Below are 13,585 nucleotides of genomic sequence, written 5' to 3'. Positions count from 1 at the left end.
CTAATGCTGTTCATTTCAGCAGGACTCGGGCCAGCTTTACACTTTGCCAGCGCAGCTCTCAGGCAGGGCATTTTTTCCAAAGTAAGAGTTCACCTGCAACTCTCCTCTTGCAGGTTGCACTTACAGCGATCTCCAAGCACTGCAGTGCTACTTTTTGCCTCCACTCCTATGGACTCTCCTAAGTGCTCACAGCTGTGTGCTCCTATCCTCCTTAGCTACCACTAGACAGTAGCTGCCATTCTGTGTTCAGCTTAGAAAAAACAGAAGGCAGATAAATGCACACAGAGGGCTGCATTAAGACTTAAGGGCGTTTTGCTTTTGTTATCTCCTGTCCGTATACACAGAACCACATAGGCAGGAACTGTAGCTGTTTGACACTCAACTAAATTCACATACATGAGGTAATGTACCTAGGCACCTGAAGAAGTGCAGAGTATGCTCCAATGCAGTGACGAAAAGTCCATCATCTTGTGCACAGGCAAACTGAGCTATCTGTAGTGTTTGTGAAGCTTGTGTGGGCTGAGAAGTGAGGTCAGAGGGAGGTGGGATTAACTCTTTCTGTTATGTAGCCCCCAGCCTGGCAACTTCAATATAACAGCCCATAAATAAATATTTTATCTCCTCCATGCGACAAAGAAGTCAGACATCTGCAAAGACAGTGGGTGTTTGGGATTTTCTAATCTCCCATTTGAAATAACATACATTCCAGAACTTCTGTCTGGAATTCAACTAGTTACAAAAGGTGTAATTTAGCTGATAGCTAATATTGTTATAATGACCTAAACAAAGTTACTGATTGCTTATCTGAAGTTTACATTGGCTTTGCTTTCATTCTAGTACATCGATAATTGAAGCTGTTCTGGAACTGCTTACTGCAGCTGGATTTGTGTGCTGTGTGGAGCGGTGTTTATAAAACAAAATTATCCCCGTGCAGAAGCCAGCATCACACATAAAACCCATCTGCCTTACTCAGATGGTTCTAATCTGAAACAATTACTTGGCTAAAGAGTTTTTGCCTGACACCTTTCCTATGGGATGATGCTGACCACATTTCCCATAGGATCTCATACAACGTCTATCCTTTATGAGAACATTGTAATTTATGAGGAATAGAGGTTATGGGATTCGTCACCATATTTCTGAATTGTTGAAATGGAAGACCTCATTTAGCTGCAATATTAATGATATCGATCCCACAAAATACTTAGGAGTGTTTTTCGGTCTCTCCCTGAATGATTCAACGGAGATGCCTTGTGTGAATGCTGAAAATAGGTGTTGTTCTCACAGCGTTTCCAAAGACCTTCCTTCTGATGATGAGGAAGTTATCTGTGGTCTCACTTCTGACATGCCTTCAGGCGGCCATGCACCCGTGTGATGCAGCAGAGGATCTGTGCCCAGGACTGCAGGGGACAGGGACAGTCACTGAGGATCAGTTTGCAGGCTATCTCTGCAGTCCTTCTTCCCATGCTTTTTTGTGTCCAGAGAGGCTCCTATTACTGATGCTGCTGCTTTTTTGTCTGTTTGTTTTTTGTTGTTGTTCTTTTTTCTTCTTTCTCCTTGCCTCTCTCTGTGTAATCTATTGACAAGTGCTAGTTAATAACAGCTGGGAGGGAATTGATATTAGCTTGGAGTAGGCTTGATTGCACTCAGCCTGAGCACTATCCTCCCTGTGTAAAATTATTCCCTGCATCTTTAATCTTTCTGTCCTCTCTCAGGTCTTCTCTGCGTTACATCAGTGCAGTTTCTCCTCAAGTCCTTCTTCTGTGTCTCTGCTGGCTGTGTGGTAGAGCGATCGCCTTGGCCAGGCTGCCTGTCTGACAGACATAGCTCCACTGTCTGTAAGTCATTTGTGGGTTTCTTGTGCTTCTAGAAATGGTAATAACAAAAGTTGTAATTATTGCTTCTGTTTTCAAAGCTTGGGCAGCTCAGATGTCTGGGCCTGTCAGGAAATACTGCTATAAGTGAATGAAAGGGAGGATAAATATGCACTGGTCAAAAACAAGTGTTTTACTATAATATTCCTAGAACTGTACTGGACCTCTCTTTGCAGAGTGTAACTGATTGCCAGCCCAATGCCATCAAGTACTGTGGTCCTGTGAGGAGCACCAACAGCTTTGTAACTTGTTTGTTGTGGTAACTACCAACCAGAATTGAGTCTCAAGCTAAGCTTCCTGGTACACAACGTCCCTCACCCTGGCTACCCCACAGAGGATGTGCTAAGCTTTGAGAGTTCATGTCTGTGTTCCTGGCCTTATTGATGGGCTTAGCTTTGCATGATGGTCAGAACTGGAAACTCCTTGGGGATATTGCGGATGAATCAGTTGCAAATCTCACCTTGTGGTGTCCCTCTGCACCACAGCAGGTAGAGGCTTGAAAGCAATTTATATATACACTTGCTAATGACGTAGCTTGTGTACTTAGTCTAAAAATTATCATTTGTGTCCTGGAGAAAAGATTCAAACAAACAAAAAAACTGATTCAGAGTGAGGAGAAGCAGGCTGAGGCTTCATGGGGGTAATTTTCATTTTGGAGTAGGTGGAATGCTCTGAATTGGTGAAGGAGAGAAAACTGAGATGTTATTTTCTTCCTTTGCTTCCATAAATCACACATTTCAGTGAACCTGGCCTGATGGCTTCAATAAGCCTCTCCAGTAAGACTCTACATTTAAGTCACACTTGCTAAGTGCAGAGAACATGCATCGTGAAAGGCAGGCTGTCTGGAGACAAAACAAAATCTCTCAAGGTTGGCAACACTTAGAAACAAAACTTAGTGTGAGCACTAATAAGTGAAATTTGTGATTGGATCCATAGCTGGGCTTTCCTTCAGCTAGGGTACGCCTGAATCTGCGGGCTCATGGCGTAGAAAACTGTCAAGCACCATGGTGATACTGGGGCTTTGCAGTGCCCAGGCAGAGAAGAATGGAACTGGTCAGTAAGGGCTCCATGTTGTCCAGCATCCTGTCCCCAGAAGAAATGTGCTCTGTGTTACTGCGTATAGGGTTAATGAACAATAACAGAGTAAATAACTATCAGCATATTAGAAATTTTCACTTTCCTCTTGCCTGTTTTGACTGCCGTTGTCTATTACTTCTGTGTTGTTAACATGCTTTTCTTTCTAGAAGAGCTCATTAGATCCAAAAATTCTCAGTTATTCATGTCTTTCTTCCACTGCTAGATATTTCTGCCCATGTTAGGAAATTCTGCAAGCTATTACATCATCTCTTCTTCCTGCTAATTGTCTTTGCTGCCTGGCCTGGCAAGGCTGTGCTTGCAGTGCTCAGACAGTGCAGTGTGTCAGCGTATTGCAGGACGACTCTGCTTCCGGCCTCTCGGCCCAGTTCCTGTCCACTTTATTGATTTTCTTTAATACCCAGAGAACACTTCAGCAAAGGATTACAAAATGCTTTAAGGACATTAATTATGCTTGCCACAGAAATACCAGCTGTGCAGAGCATGTTTCTAGATGACTTTGAATGGATCTAAAACTGGTTCTGCTCAGTCCCAGCTAGAGTGCCACCAACACAAAGGGGCTACTTTTGCTCCATTAAATTTTCCTCTTTATGAGCTCTTTTTAACTAGGCCAAATATTTCACAGCTTGGTAACAACAGCAAAACACCCTTCAGCCTAAAAACCACTTCCATGCATCTTAATAGCATTCCAGAGTTGCAGTTTGTTTCCTCCGTTCCTAACAAATGGCTCTGGCCAGTTTTCTACCTGTAGATTGTTCTGAGGTTGTAGAACAATTATTTCCATTATCAAGTAGAGCAATTAAGCACATACTCTCAAATCACAGCTGTCTGCATCCATCTGTTTAATGTTTGCAGGTACAGAAATGTTAGTAACTGCTAACTTCTTGGTTTGCATGGTCTCTCATGGGGAGGGCTGCTGCTTCCTCAGGACAGACATTCCGGCAGAGTGCAGAACAGAGCTAAGCTGATTAAAGTGACTGCATTTAGGAGCGTGTATTTGTAAGTCAGAAGGCTCCTGGCAGAAAGCTTCATGTCTGGCAGCTACTCATCTCTGCATTCAGGTTGAGGTGGAATGTTCTAGGGGCCACACAACTCATCGGTTTTTCCTTCAGCTAGTGTATGAGAAGCTGTGTCTTCATATGTGCATTTAGGGGGGAAAAAGAAAAATGTTGTCCCAAATTGGAGCAATTCAATGAAAAATATTGCACCAAATGAGTGAGTCATTAAGTAGCATGGTGACACGTATGCGATTTCCTTGCCAGCAGGATTTTAGTTCCTGAGGAAGTTCTGTTCTGTTGGCTTTGTTCTGTAGTCGTCTTTGTAAAGTGGAAAGTTGATTTATGACGTTTGGAAACAGTGTTTGGGGGAAATCTTCCTGGAAAGTAGGCCTGAGTGTCTGGGCTGAGCATTCAGAAGAGAAGATGGCTTGCTTGCTACAGGCCATCGTCTCCTTCTGTACATGTGCAAATACAGTACGTTGCACTGCAAATGGGCTGAAACACAACATTACCTTCTTTCACTGTGAGTCTGAAGTGCATGTGTTGTCACTTAACTGTGCTGTAGCAAAGGAATGGGGATATTTATAGGGTTGGTTGGTTGTTTTTTTTTTTTTTTTTAAATTATTTTTCAGTTTAAGGCCTGCTGGGCTGTGCTTAGTATCAGTTCTTTCTGCTTTGTCAGAGACTTTGTATGTCACCCAAGAAAACGAGGACATGAAAATAGATCTGCCAGTAAGACCCTACTGTTGAAGCAGAAAAGCACCTTGTATTTCTGAAGCATCCTAGTCTCTTAAAATGTCAACAGCATGTCCAAGAATGAAGGGATTGATTTCTTAATAGTTTCTGTATGTAGTAGCTAAGCTGGTAGAAGCCAAGTAGGCCATCTGTCACATTCCAATAAATAAATAGATGTTTGATCAAGTGAGGCTGGATGAAACCATCAAAAAGATGCCTTCTTTGCATAGCAGACTTGTCAGCTTCTGTAATAGGAGGAGTTGTGTTCTGGTGAGCTTCTGCCACATCCCATATGCGCTAAATTCATGAAAAACAATTCTCATCAGTCCTATTTTCCATCTTACTCCCTGAAGTTTTTCACCACTCCATCATAGTACCAGTGCTGGTGCTGCTGCAGGAATCCACTCTTTCTAAGCCAGCCAGTACAGGGATCGAGAGCATGGAAACAGTTCCCTCACTTGCTGGAGTAAGACGGACAACAGTCCTGCTCAGATTCAAGGCTCCTCTGGCTCTGTCTGCTGCCCACCCTCTCAAGGATGAAATTGGCCTTCTAGGAAGTGCTGGCTGCTTCCTTAGGGATTCACACGTGGTTAGAGGGCAGTTACTTCCCATCCCTAAGCAGATGCTTTTTGCGCTTCCAAAGGATCCGCAGCCTTTTGCATGTCTGCCACCACAGAGGACCCAGCATAGCTGCCACTGATGTAGCTTGGTTAATTTTTAATGAGCCACTGGCCATGACTTACTGTGACTCTGCCATACATTGTATGCATCATATAATATTTGTTGTGACACAGGTTGAACAGTACTCTGGAAGTGTATAGAAGTAAAAACCCCCATTCAACTTACATGTTACTACAGTCTGCACAACCTCGGCTACATGCTGTAGTCAGAACTCCCTTTCCTCCATTTGACACAGTGCACAAGCACAGGAACTCTTTATGTCACTGAATGCTTGTGACCTGGTCTAATTTAAGGGCTGGTCGTGCTGGGATTCCCCACACTGAATTTTTACTGAGGTCAGTGTCCTGTGGGCCTGGAAAGGAAAGCTGTGCAAGAGAGCAGCTACAACTGGTGCACGCAGATAGAGCTGACAAATCAGTCACCAGATGCAATATATTTTTATACAAGTTTTTAATAAAAAAAGTTCAACAAAAATATATATAATCAGGCATTTTATGCAATGCATACATTCTTTATATCTGCAGGTCCAGATAAATAACAGAAGGCAAAAACAAGTACTATGCTTATCTTTGGCCATTAACCAATAATCACCCCCAGAGAGATATTATAGGGTCAAAGAATAATAAACTGAGTCTGTAAACTTCTCTTATTACAGACAAAGCATCAGGCAATAATACAGTAGTTAAATTTTTAGAAATGTAAGGAAATATTTCTTCAACACTGCCCAATACCTCAATAGAACCTGTTTTGCTGATGTGAAACATAAGGCCTCCTTTAGCTAACACAGGCAAAATTCCTGACTAGAGATATGCTCCATCCCTCACTACCTTACCTACTTCCCTTCACCATACGTTGTTCTAAAAAGCCAAGCTGTACCTTTCCATCGAGCAAACTAACATGAATTCGTATCTGCGGATCAGTTTCCTGAACTCCAACCAATGTACATACATACAGAGCAGTTAAGCTTCCTTATGTCAATATTTTTTCTAGCTCAGTGTCCCAGAATAATAGTTATCCTTCCACTTTACAGCACAGATGCATCTGATGGCTCTACCAAAGCAATATATACATGACACACATAAAAAATGACAAAAGCAATGTTAAAGATACATTGACAGCACATAGCAGCTTATGTCTATGTATGTACATGTTTTCACAGTTACATTTTAGAAAATTGAGAACATCAGGAATACTTCTACTGTGTTTTCCATAAATATTAAAAATTTAACTGTCAGGTATTTGGACACAATATTTAGGATATCACTTTTAAATAGCTCTAGAAAACCTGTAGCGTTTTAATCACAAAGGCTGTAAAGTTTGAGGATTCTTTGAAGTGTTCAGCCAGTTTCAGCAGCCGGGCCACCTGCCAGTTTGATATAATTTTTACTTTCTCTGCTCAAATCTGGTAACAAAGAAATTCCACCACTTTTGATGGAATAGGCAAGTTCTTGACCTGGTTTGTGGGCATCACTCTTCGAATTGCCATGCGACACAAATGCTGGAGACTGGAGACTTGTCTTGGAGTTGCCCAGAAGTACACGCTGCCATCCTGCGTCCTGCACAGCAAGAATGAATGAGTAAATAAACCAGAAAAAAGAAAACAGAATTACTGCCCTCGATTATCTAATGATTCTGCTCCAATCCACATTGTGGGTCTGTATTTTATTTATTCTCCAAGATAAGAAATGAGTTTATCGGACTCTAGATTTTCTGCATTGAGTTGCATGTTACGACTGAAGATCCTTAGAACACTTAACTAACAACCTAACCGTGTCACTTTAATCTTTAAGGGGGAGCATATACTTGCCCTGCAGCTAGAACACTGCCATCAGTAGAAAAGGTACAGCAGAGCCCGTTGTTCAGAGGAGCAACTTGTACAGGGTACTCTTCATCAATTCTCCAGAATCTTATCATTCTGAAAAGGGAAAAATGAAGCAGTCAGTTATCAGAACAGACATTTAATTCTATCTCGTATCATCTCTGTTTCCATACAAAAAAAAAAAAAAAAAAGTCTGATAAAAATTCTGGGGATTCCTATAAGTATTTTCATATGCATACAATACATTTCAGATGTGGCCTGAAATATTATCACTTCTTCATTCCTGATATATACCATCATTTGTATTTCTTCAACCTTTCTAACTCTGCCATTTAAAACAAAAGCTGGCAGAAAGCAATAACCTGAAGATTTACAAAACCTCTCTTAAGCGTAATTCCTGACAGGAAAGCCCAATAATGCTTATCTTAACTAAACAAACAAAAAACTCAAGTGTTCCTGTAGTTAGTATCCTTGCTGTCATCTTGAGAAAGCATTCTTCATAAGCTTAAAATACAGATCTTCAAAATGTGATTTGCACATTAGCAGAAATTGAATACCAGATCATGGAGTACTTTGCCTTTTGCTGTGTAAACTAAAACAACAGAAAATTCTTAACTGCACTGTTATTTCAATTTACATTTTTCATCGTTTATAACCCCTCTCTTTTTATTTTCTGTTGTTGCTCTGATCATCTCCCCTGTACACAGCTCATTATTTTCTGCATTCAAAATGAACAGAAACATGCAGCAGTCACCTCACGTACTTTTACCAAGACTACCAAATGCCATTTCTCAGTTTAAAACAGGCCAACCCAACTGCCATTAAACGTTCACATCATACAGGAGGAATTAAAGGAGTCCAACAGATCTTTCCCCATACTTACTTATCATCAGCAAGGCTTGCAATATGTAGTCCATCGTGACTGAAAGACACTGATCTCACCCATCGGTCATTTGCACCTCCAGCAAATATTGGAGTAGGAGGTGGAAACAGATGCCTGCAGATAGAGAGAGAGCCAACAGTGTAATACTTAAGAGCTACAGCAGACTTCCTTCACAACCAGTTAAGCTGAAAGAAAAAAAACGGACTGAACATTTTAACTATGAAATCAGGAGCAGAAATTTTACTACTGTATCTTTTGCAGTACTGAGTATTTACCGAAAATGCTCTCATTAGTGCACACTGAGGTAGTGGTGCTTTGGATTCTTCCTCAGAAGGAAAAACTCCACTATGCTACCACTGTAGGATTTTTGTCAGCTGCTACTAAGATTTTCTTTCCCAAGTCTTGTTATCAGTTACAGCCAAACAAGACCATCAATCTTCAGTAGGGAATGCCTGGATAGAACTACTCCACTTACCCAAACTCCATAAGAACAACTCCAACGTATGGATCCCAGACACAGACTCGAGTATCGTAGGATGCAGTAGCCAGTAAAGCTCCATCAGGAGAAAACTCACAGGCTACAACATCATTGTGATGTCCCTCAAGTTTTCGTATCATGGAGTATTTATCCATATCCCAGAGAAAAACCTGCAATTACATAAGCTAATGTTATAGCTCTGCTCAGCGAAGCAGTGAAGCAATTACTTTGTTTAAGAATAGCTGCTTAACTAGGATTATATTAAAATCAGGCATTATGAATTACTACAATTAAGAAATATGCTCAGTGTCATACTCGAGATTAAAATGAAAATTTAAAAAAATAATTAAAGCAGACATGCAAATTCTAACTCGCTTGTTAAATGTTATTAACAAAATAAGACAAAATATAAGATAAAGACAGCACAATTTAACCACGTAGCTTACTGAAAATCATGTATTACAAAACTATTTTATTAAAATATGCAGAAATAAAAGGGTTAAACTCTACAGTCCCCTCTTTCCAGTAACTACCAAAATTTTAAGAAATATACAGACAGAAAGTGTAAGGTTAACATATTGTTACTCCAGTGGCATCCCTTTGAGTTTAAGATCACTTGTTTACAATTGGCTTGGATCACCAACGTCAGCCTAGGAAGAGAAACAGATACTGCAAGCAAAGAGAATTTTCACAGCCAAAAGTTATGTCTCTGGCAAAACAATAGGGAAGTCTAACCATATTATTAGAAAGAATTTATGCATTTTAAATCAAGTCAACAATAAAAGAGACATTAATATTACAATTTACTCAGTTAATTGCACACTATTGTAAACAATGATAAAATATTATTCTGGGATTTTACATGCAGTTGTACTTTATATGTATATAAAATCAAAATGAAAATTGTGCATAATTACTTAATATGAACTATCTTTGTTCTGCAGCATGAGTTTATGGAAAATATATGATCTTAAGCAGAAGATATTATGTCCCTGAAAGAGCTTATTAGGGTCCTTGTCTTTTTCTTCCCCTTACTCACAGATTAAAAACAAACATCTTAGATAAGTCTATGTTTTACCAAAGCAAACGTGGCCTTAGTGCCTCACACATTTCCTAAAGCTGAACCAATTTCTCTAAGACCCCAGCGTTGCATAAAACTAGAAACTAGGTTTTAGGAGTCAAGTATGTTTCACTGCTGTGAAAATTATTAATAAAAAAAAAGAAAAAGAAAAAAAAAAAAGAAAGAAAGAAAGCAGAAAGTGGACATCAACCAGCACCTGCGTACGTACAGTACACCTTGCAGTCGAATGCAAGGTTACTTCATCCTATGGTAAAGTTCGCCCCCAGCCTGGTAGCCAGAGATGCCACTCTTTCTGCCCAGCTAACACCATTGTGCTCCTGTGTGAGTGGTGCCAGCTTAACCTCAATCACACCAATATTGCTGCCACCACCTGTGACAGGGAAAGCAAGAAGCTTATGCAAAACACACAGCCTAAAGATATCAATGTATACATCTACATCTACTCTAATTAAAGAAAAAACAAGCCCCCAGACTCAACTATTCTCTATCAAAGCTGCACTGATAATTTAAAGCATAAAATGCATTTGAACAGTCATCTATACAAAGCAGTATTCAATTACTGAATTGTGCTTACTAATCAGCATAGATACGCTTCGTAAACTGCCCAAAAAGCCCCTGTAACTCAGCTGAATTCCCCTTTTTGTCTTAATCTAGTTCTTCGGTGCCAACAGAAGTAGCTTACTGCATATGTGCTTTACCTGCACTGCTTTCAGTTCTCTAGCGGGGCATTACAATACAGGTGAAAAGAAAACCAGTATGCTGTTCTTCATTCTAGTTCTATCAGACACGTGAGTGCCATTCGTATTGGGAACACGCAGAGATACCGTGACTGCCTCAGACTTTGCAAAGTCCCTTTCATTGAGTAGAAGACAGAAAGAATAGAATCAATAATAAAGTAGCTTTATGCATTAGTCTGTGTATCTTTTAACACTGGAAGCTTTAGTCATCGATTTTATTCTACAGACATGTTCAGATGTGCAAGATTACTTTTCAAAGAACGCTTAAAGTTTCTTCAACTAAAAGCAGTGCAAGTTCAATTCATAAAATCAGTCTCAACACAACATCTGCTAGTTAAATTTCATGCACTTCTACATCATCATAAAACATTAGAAATCCATGACACAGAGCACAAGCTTACAGTTACTTAGATTTAAAATGATTATGCATACAATTGAGTAGATTTAATGAACAAGAAACTCTGACACATACTGCTTTACTAGCTCCAACAGAACACAGAATGGAAGAATCTGGAGAGAATGCACAACCGTATACCCAGTTCTGATGTCCTTTCAACACTTTCATCATATTTCCTAAAAAATAAGAGATACGTAATAATTCACAAAATCAATTTCCATTAAATGTTACAGATCCAATTTGAAAAGCTCTGTAAAATGTTATACTCTTTCCAAACATCTTGCAATGTCAGTCTGCACAGAACGTTTAGAGAACATACCGAGTAAATGATTAATAGGAATTTTTGTTGTATTTTTTTAAAAAGTCCTGACCTGTGTTAATTGCCATAAACAATGGAGTACATGCATATTTCTCCCGTGCGTTACAGCAGATGAACTGAAAACATACCGTCATCTTTCAGGTCCCACACTCTCAGTGTTTTGTCTCTGGATGCAGACACCAAAATCAGGCTGCCATCCGGGGCAAATGTTAAATCTCTGACAACTTCTGTATGGTCCATCAGGTTAAGGAGGAGTTTTCCTGTTACATGGAAACACCACAGTTTAAAATGAAGGGCTGTACTTTGTTCAGATTAAACTGACATATATTCTTCACCATACTCAAGAATAAAAAAGTAACCTCTTGTTTTTAAAATATACTAAAATTTTAAAATCCAGCGAAAGATTTTGGTGTAAACAAGTAATGTGCATAAAGTCCCTCACGTATGTAACCATTCCGCAGCACCAAGGCCTCATCTGCCATCGCTTACATCTCAGCACAACCTGAGTCTGTTCCTTCCTCTCCCAGTGCAGTATGTTTACAGTCGCAACCCACGATTTCTTTTTTAGATCAATTTGTATTCAATGTTCAATTTGCAATCACAGTTCTGCAAGCTATTCATTGTATCAACGATGTTAACACCGCACAAATGCCAGCTTCCCCTCACCCTCCCTACCTGTATACACATCCCAGATCTTGATGCGCCCATTGTTCAGGCCTGTTGCAAGCAGAAGCTGGTCCTGCCCAAATTTGAAACGATGCCATTCTATATTCACACAGCGACTCTGCTTCTCGGGCACTGAAGACCCAAAAGCAAGACTCCAGACAATATCACCACAGTCTATTATATGTTCACAGGGCTTATTTCGCTGACTGCCGTCACTGTTCTGTCTTGAAAGCCTTGTACTGGCAGAATTTGCAACATTCTTTGTGCCGTGCAGCAAGCTGCAAAACAAAAGAATACAAGAGGAACTCTATGAAGAGTTATCTCCTATTTTGAAATCCTGAAGTTCTTCAGGCTAATTGAAAGCCATGCAGCTTTATCTTACAAGTTAGTAAGGCACTGGGACCAGGGGACCAGCTTCACTATGCGATGTCCTTGTGACCAAGCGAAGTAGGATCCATCGGGAGCAAACGCAACAGTCCAGTTCTCACGTCCACACTTCTTGTCGAAAGGAGAAGTGGGGGCCAAGAGTTCTCCAACAGCCCGCGACCGTGCTGAAGAGAAACAAAGAGGAAATTCCATTTCAAAATTAATTAAGTGTATCTTAAGATGTTACGAGGAACCAGGCAGCGTGTTACTCAATTGCTTGCTAGTTCATCACTTGTAAAGCAGCTGCCCACTGTCACAAAAGAAGCGGCCGACTTTCGGTATGCCTCAGCTGCAGCGGAGGCCGGGCGCTGGCTGCCATGGCAGCAGTGCTGCACCACGTTCCAGCCCGCCCAAAGACTCCACAGCTCGGGGAAGAAAGCCCCGCTGGGTCCTGCCCTGAGTGGCACAAACGGCCGAAAGAAGCCCGTCGTGAAATAACAGCGCGTTTCGGTCCGCTGGAAGCCGCCGTCTCGTTCCGAAACCCGCGGACAAAGGCGTTCTGTTTCCCCGACGCGACCCGACCGCGCGGCGAGAGGCGGCAGCGCGGCCCCAACCCGGCGCAGCCCGGGAGCCGGGAACGCCGAGCGGCAGCCGCAGGGTCCGGGAGCAGCTCCCGACGAGGCCGCCCACCCCTCCCAGCTCGAGCAGAGCCGCTCCGACCGACCGACCGACCGAGCCGCCTCACCGATGAGCTTCTCGTTAACACTCAGGGGAAAGCTGGCCATCTACGGGGCCGCCCTTCGGACCGGCTCGGGCGCGGAAACCTGCGGCCGGGCGCAACGCAGCTACAGCGACCGCCGCTCGCCGGGGACGCAGGCACTGAGACAAAATGGCGGCGGCGGCGCGGGGAGTTGTGCGGGGCGGGGAGCGGCGGCCTCGCCCCGCGGGCGGGCGCTCATCGTCCTGCCGGCCTGCCTTCCCGCCTTCTCTCCCTTCCTCCCTCTCTCCCTCCGGCCCTCCTCGCTCTGTGCGGAGCTCCCCGGCCGCGAGCTCTGCCCTTTCACCGTCCGTTGGGTTTTTGCAGCGCCTCTGCCCCTCTGCCCCTCTACGCCTGGCCGGGCTCCTCTTGGATCCCGAACCGTCTTGGCTCTCGCTGCCCTGCAGAGCTCGACCCTGCGCCTTGCAGAAGCCAGCACACCTACCTAGAGGTGGTCACAGCCCCGAAATTCCCCTGGATGTGTTCTCATTATATCTGGGCAAAAAAGAGTATGTGCCGTTGCTTCACCAAGGCGGCTCAGTTTCCTGCGGCTGCCACCCGCCCAGTCCCACCTCTACCAAAAAAAAACACACCCTGACTGCAGTGATGGACTGAACCTTGGGAGCGTGCTTCCCCCAAAGATGGAGCTCTCACTGTTGGGAGGATCTCAGGGGAACCTCTTGCAGCCAGACGGCTCTG

The 13,585-nt window shown here is 42.5% G+C and overlaps 1 protein-coding gene across 1 annotated transcript; it reads right to left on the bottom strand.

The window, feature by feature from the left end:
- Positions 1-5,816: 5,816 nt before the first annotated feature.
- Positions 5,817-13,011, bottom strand: WSB1 (WD repeat and SOCS box containing 1). The gene is made up of 9 exons (XM_042879841.1): positions 12,875-13,011; positions 12,146-12,314; positions 11,773-12,041; positions 11,226-11,357; positions 10,854-10,954; positions 8,561-8,733; positions 8,086-8,199; positions 7,191-7,298; positions 5,817-6,939 (listed from the first exon to the last, which is right to left on the bottom strand). Exons 1-9 carry the CDS (start codon positions 12,912-12,914, stop codon positions 6,780-6,782), a joined length of 1,266 nt encoding a protein of 421 aa, XP_042735775.1. The 5' UTR covers positions 12,915-13,011; the 3' UTR covers positions 5,817-6,779.
- Between the last annotated feature and the right edge of the window lie 574 nt (positions 13,012-13,585).

The sequence above is a fragment of the Lagopus leucura genome, unplaced genomic scaffold (assembly GCF_019238085.1).
Source record: "Lagopus leucura isolate 7727_CA_CO unplaced genomic scaffold, USGS_WTPT01 Super-Scaffold_100024, whole genome shotgun sequence".
Classification (NCBI taxonomy): Eukaryota; Metazoa; Chordata; class Aves; order Galliformes; family Phasianidae; genus Lagopus; species Lagopus leucura.
The sequence above is the reverse complement of the archived record's forward strand: the minus strand, read 5'-3'. Positions and strand labels throughout refer to the sequence as shown.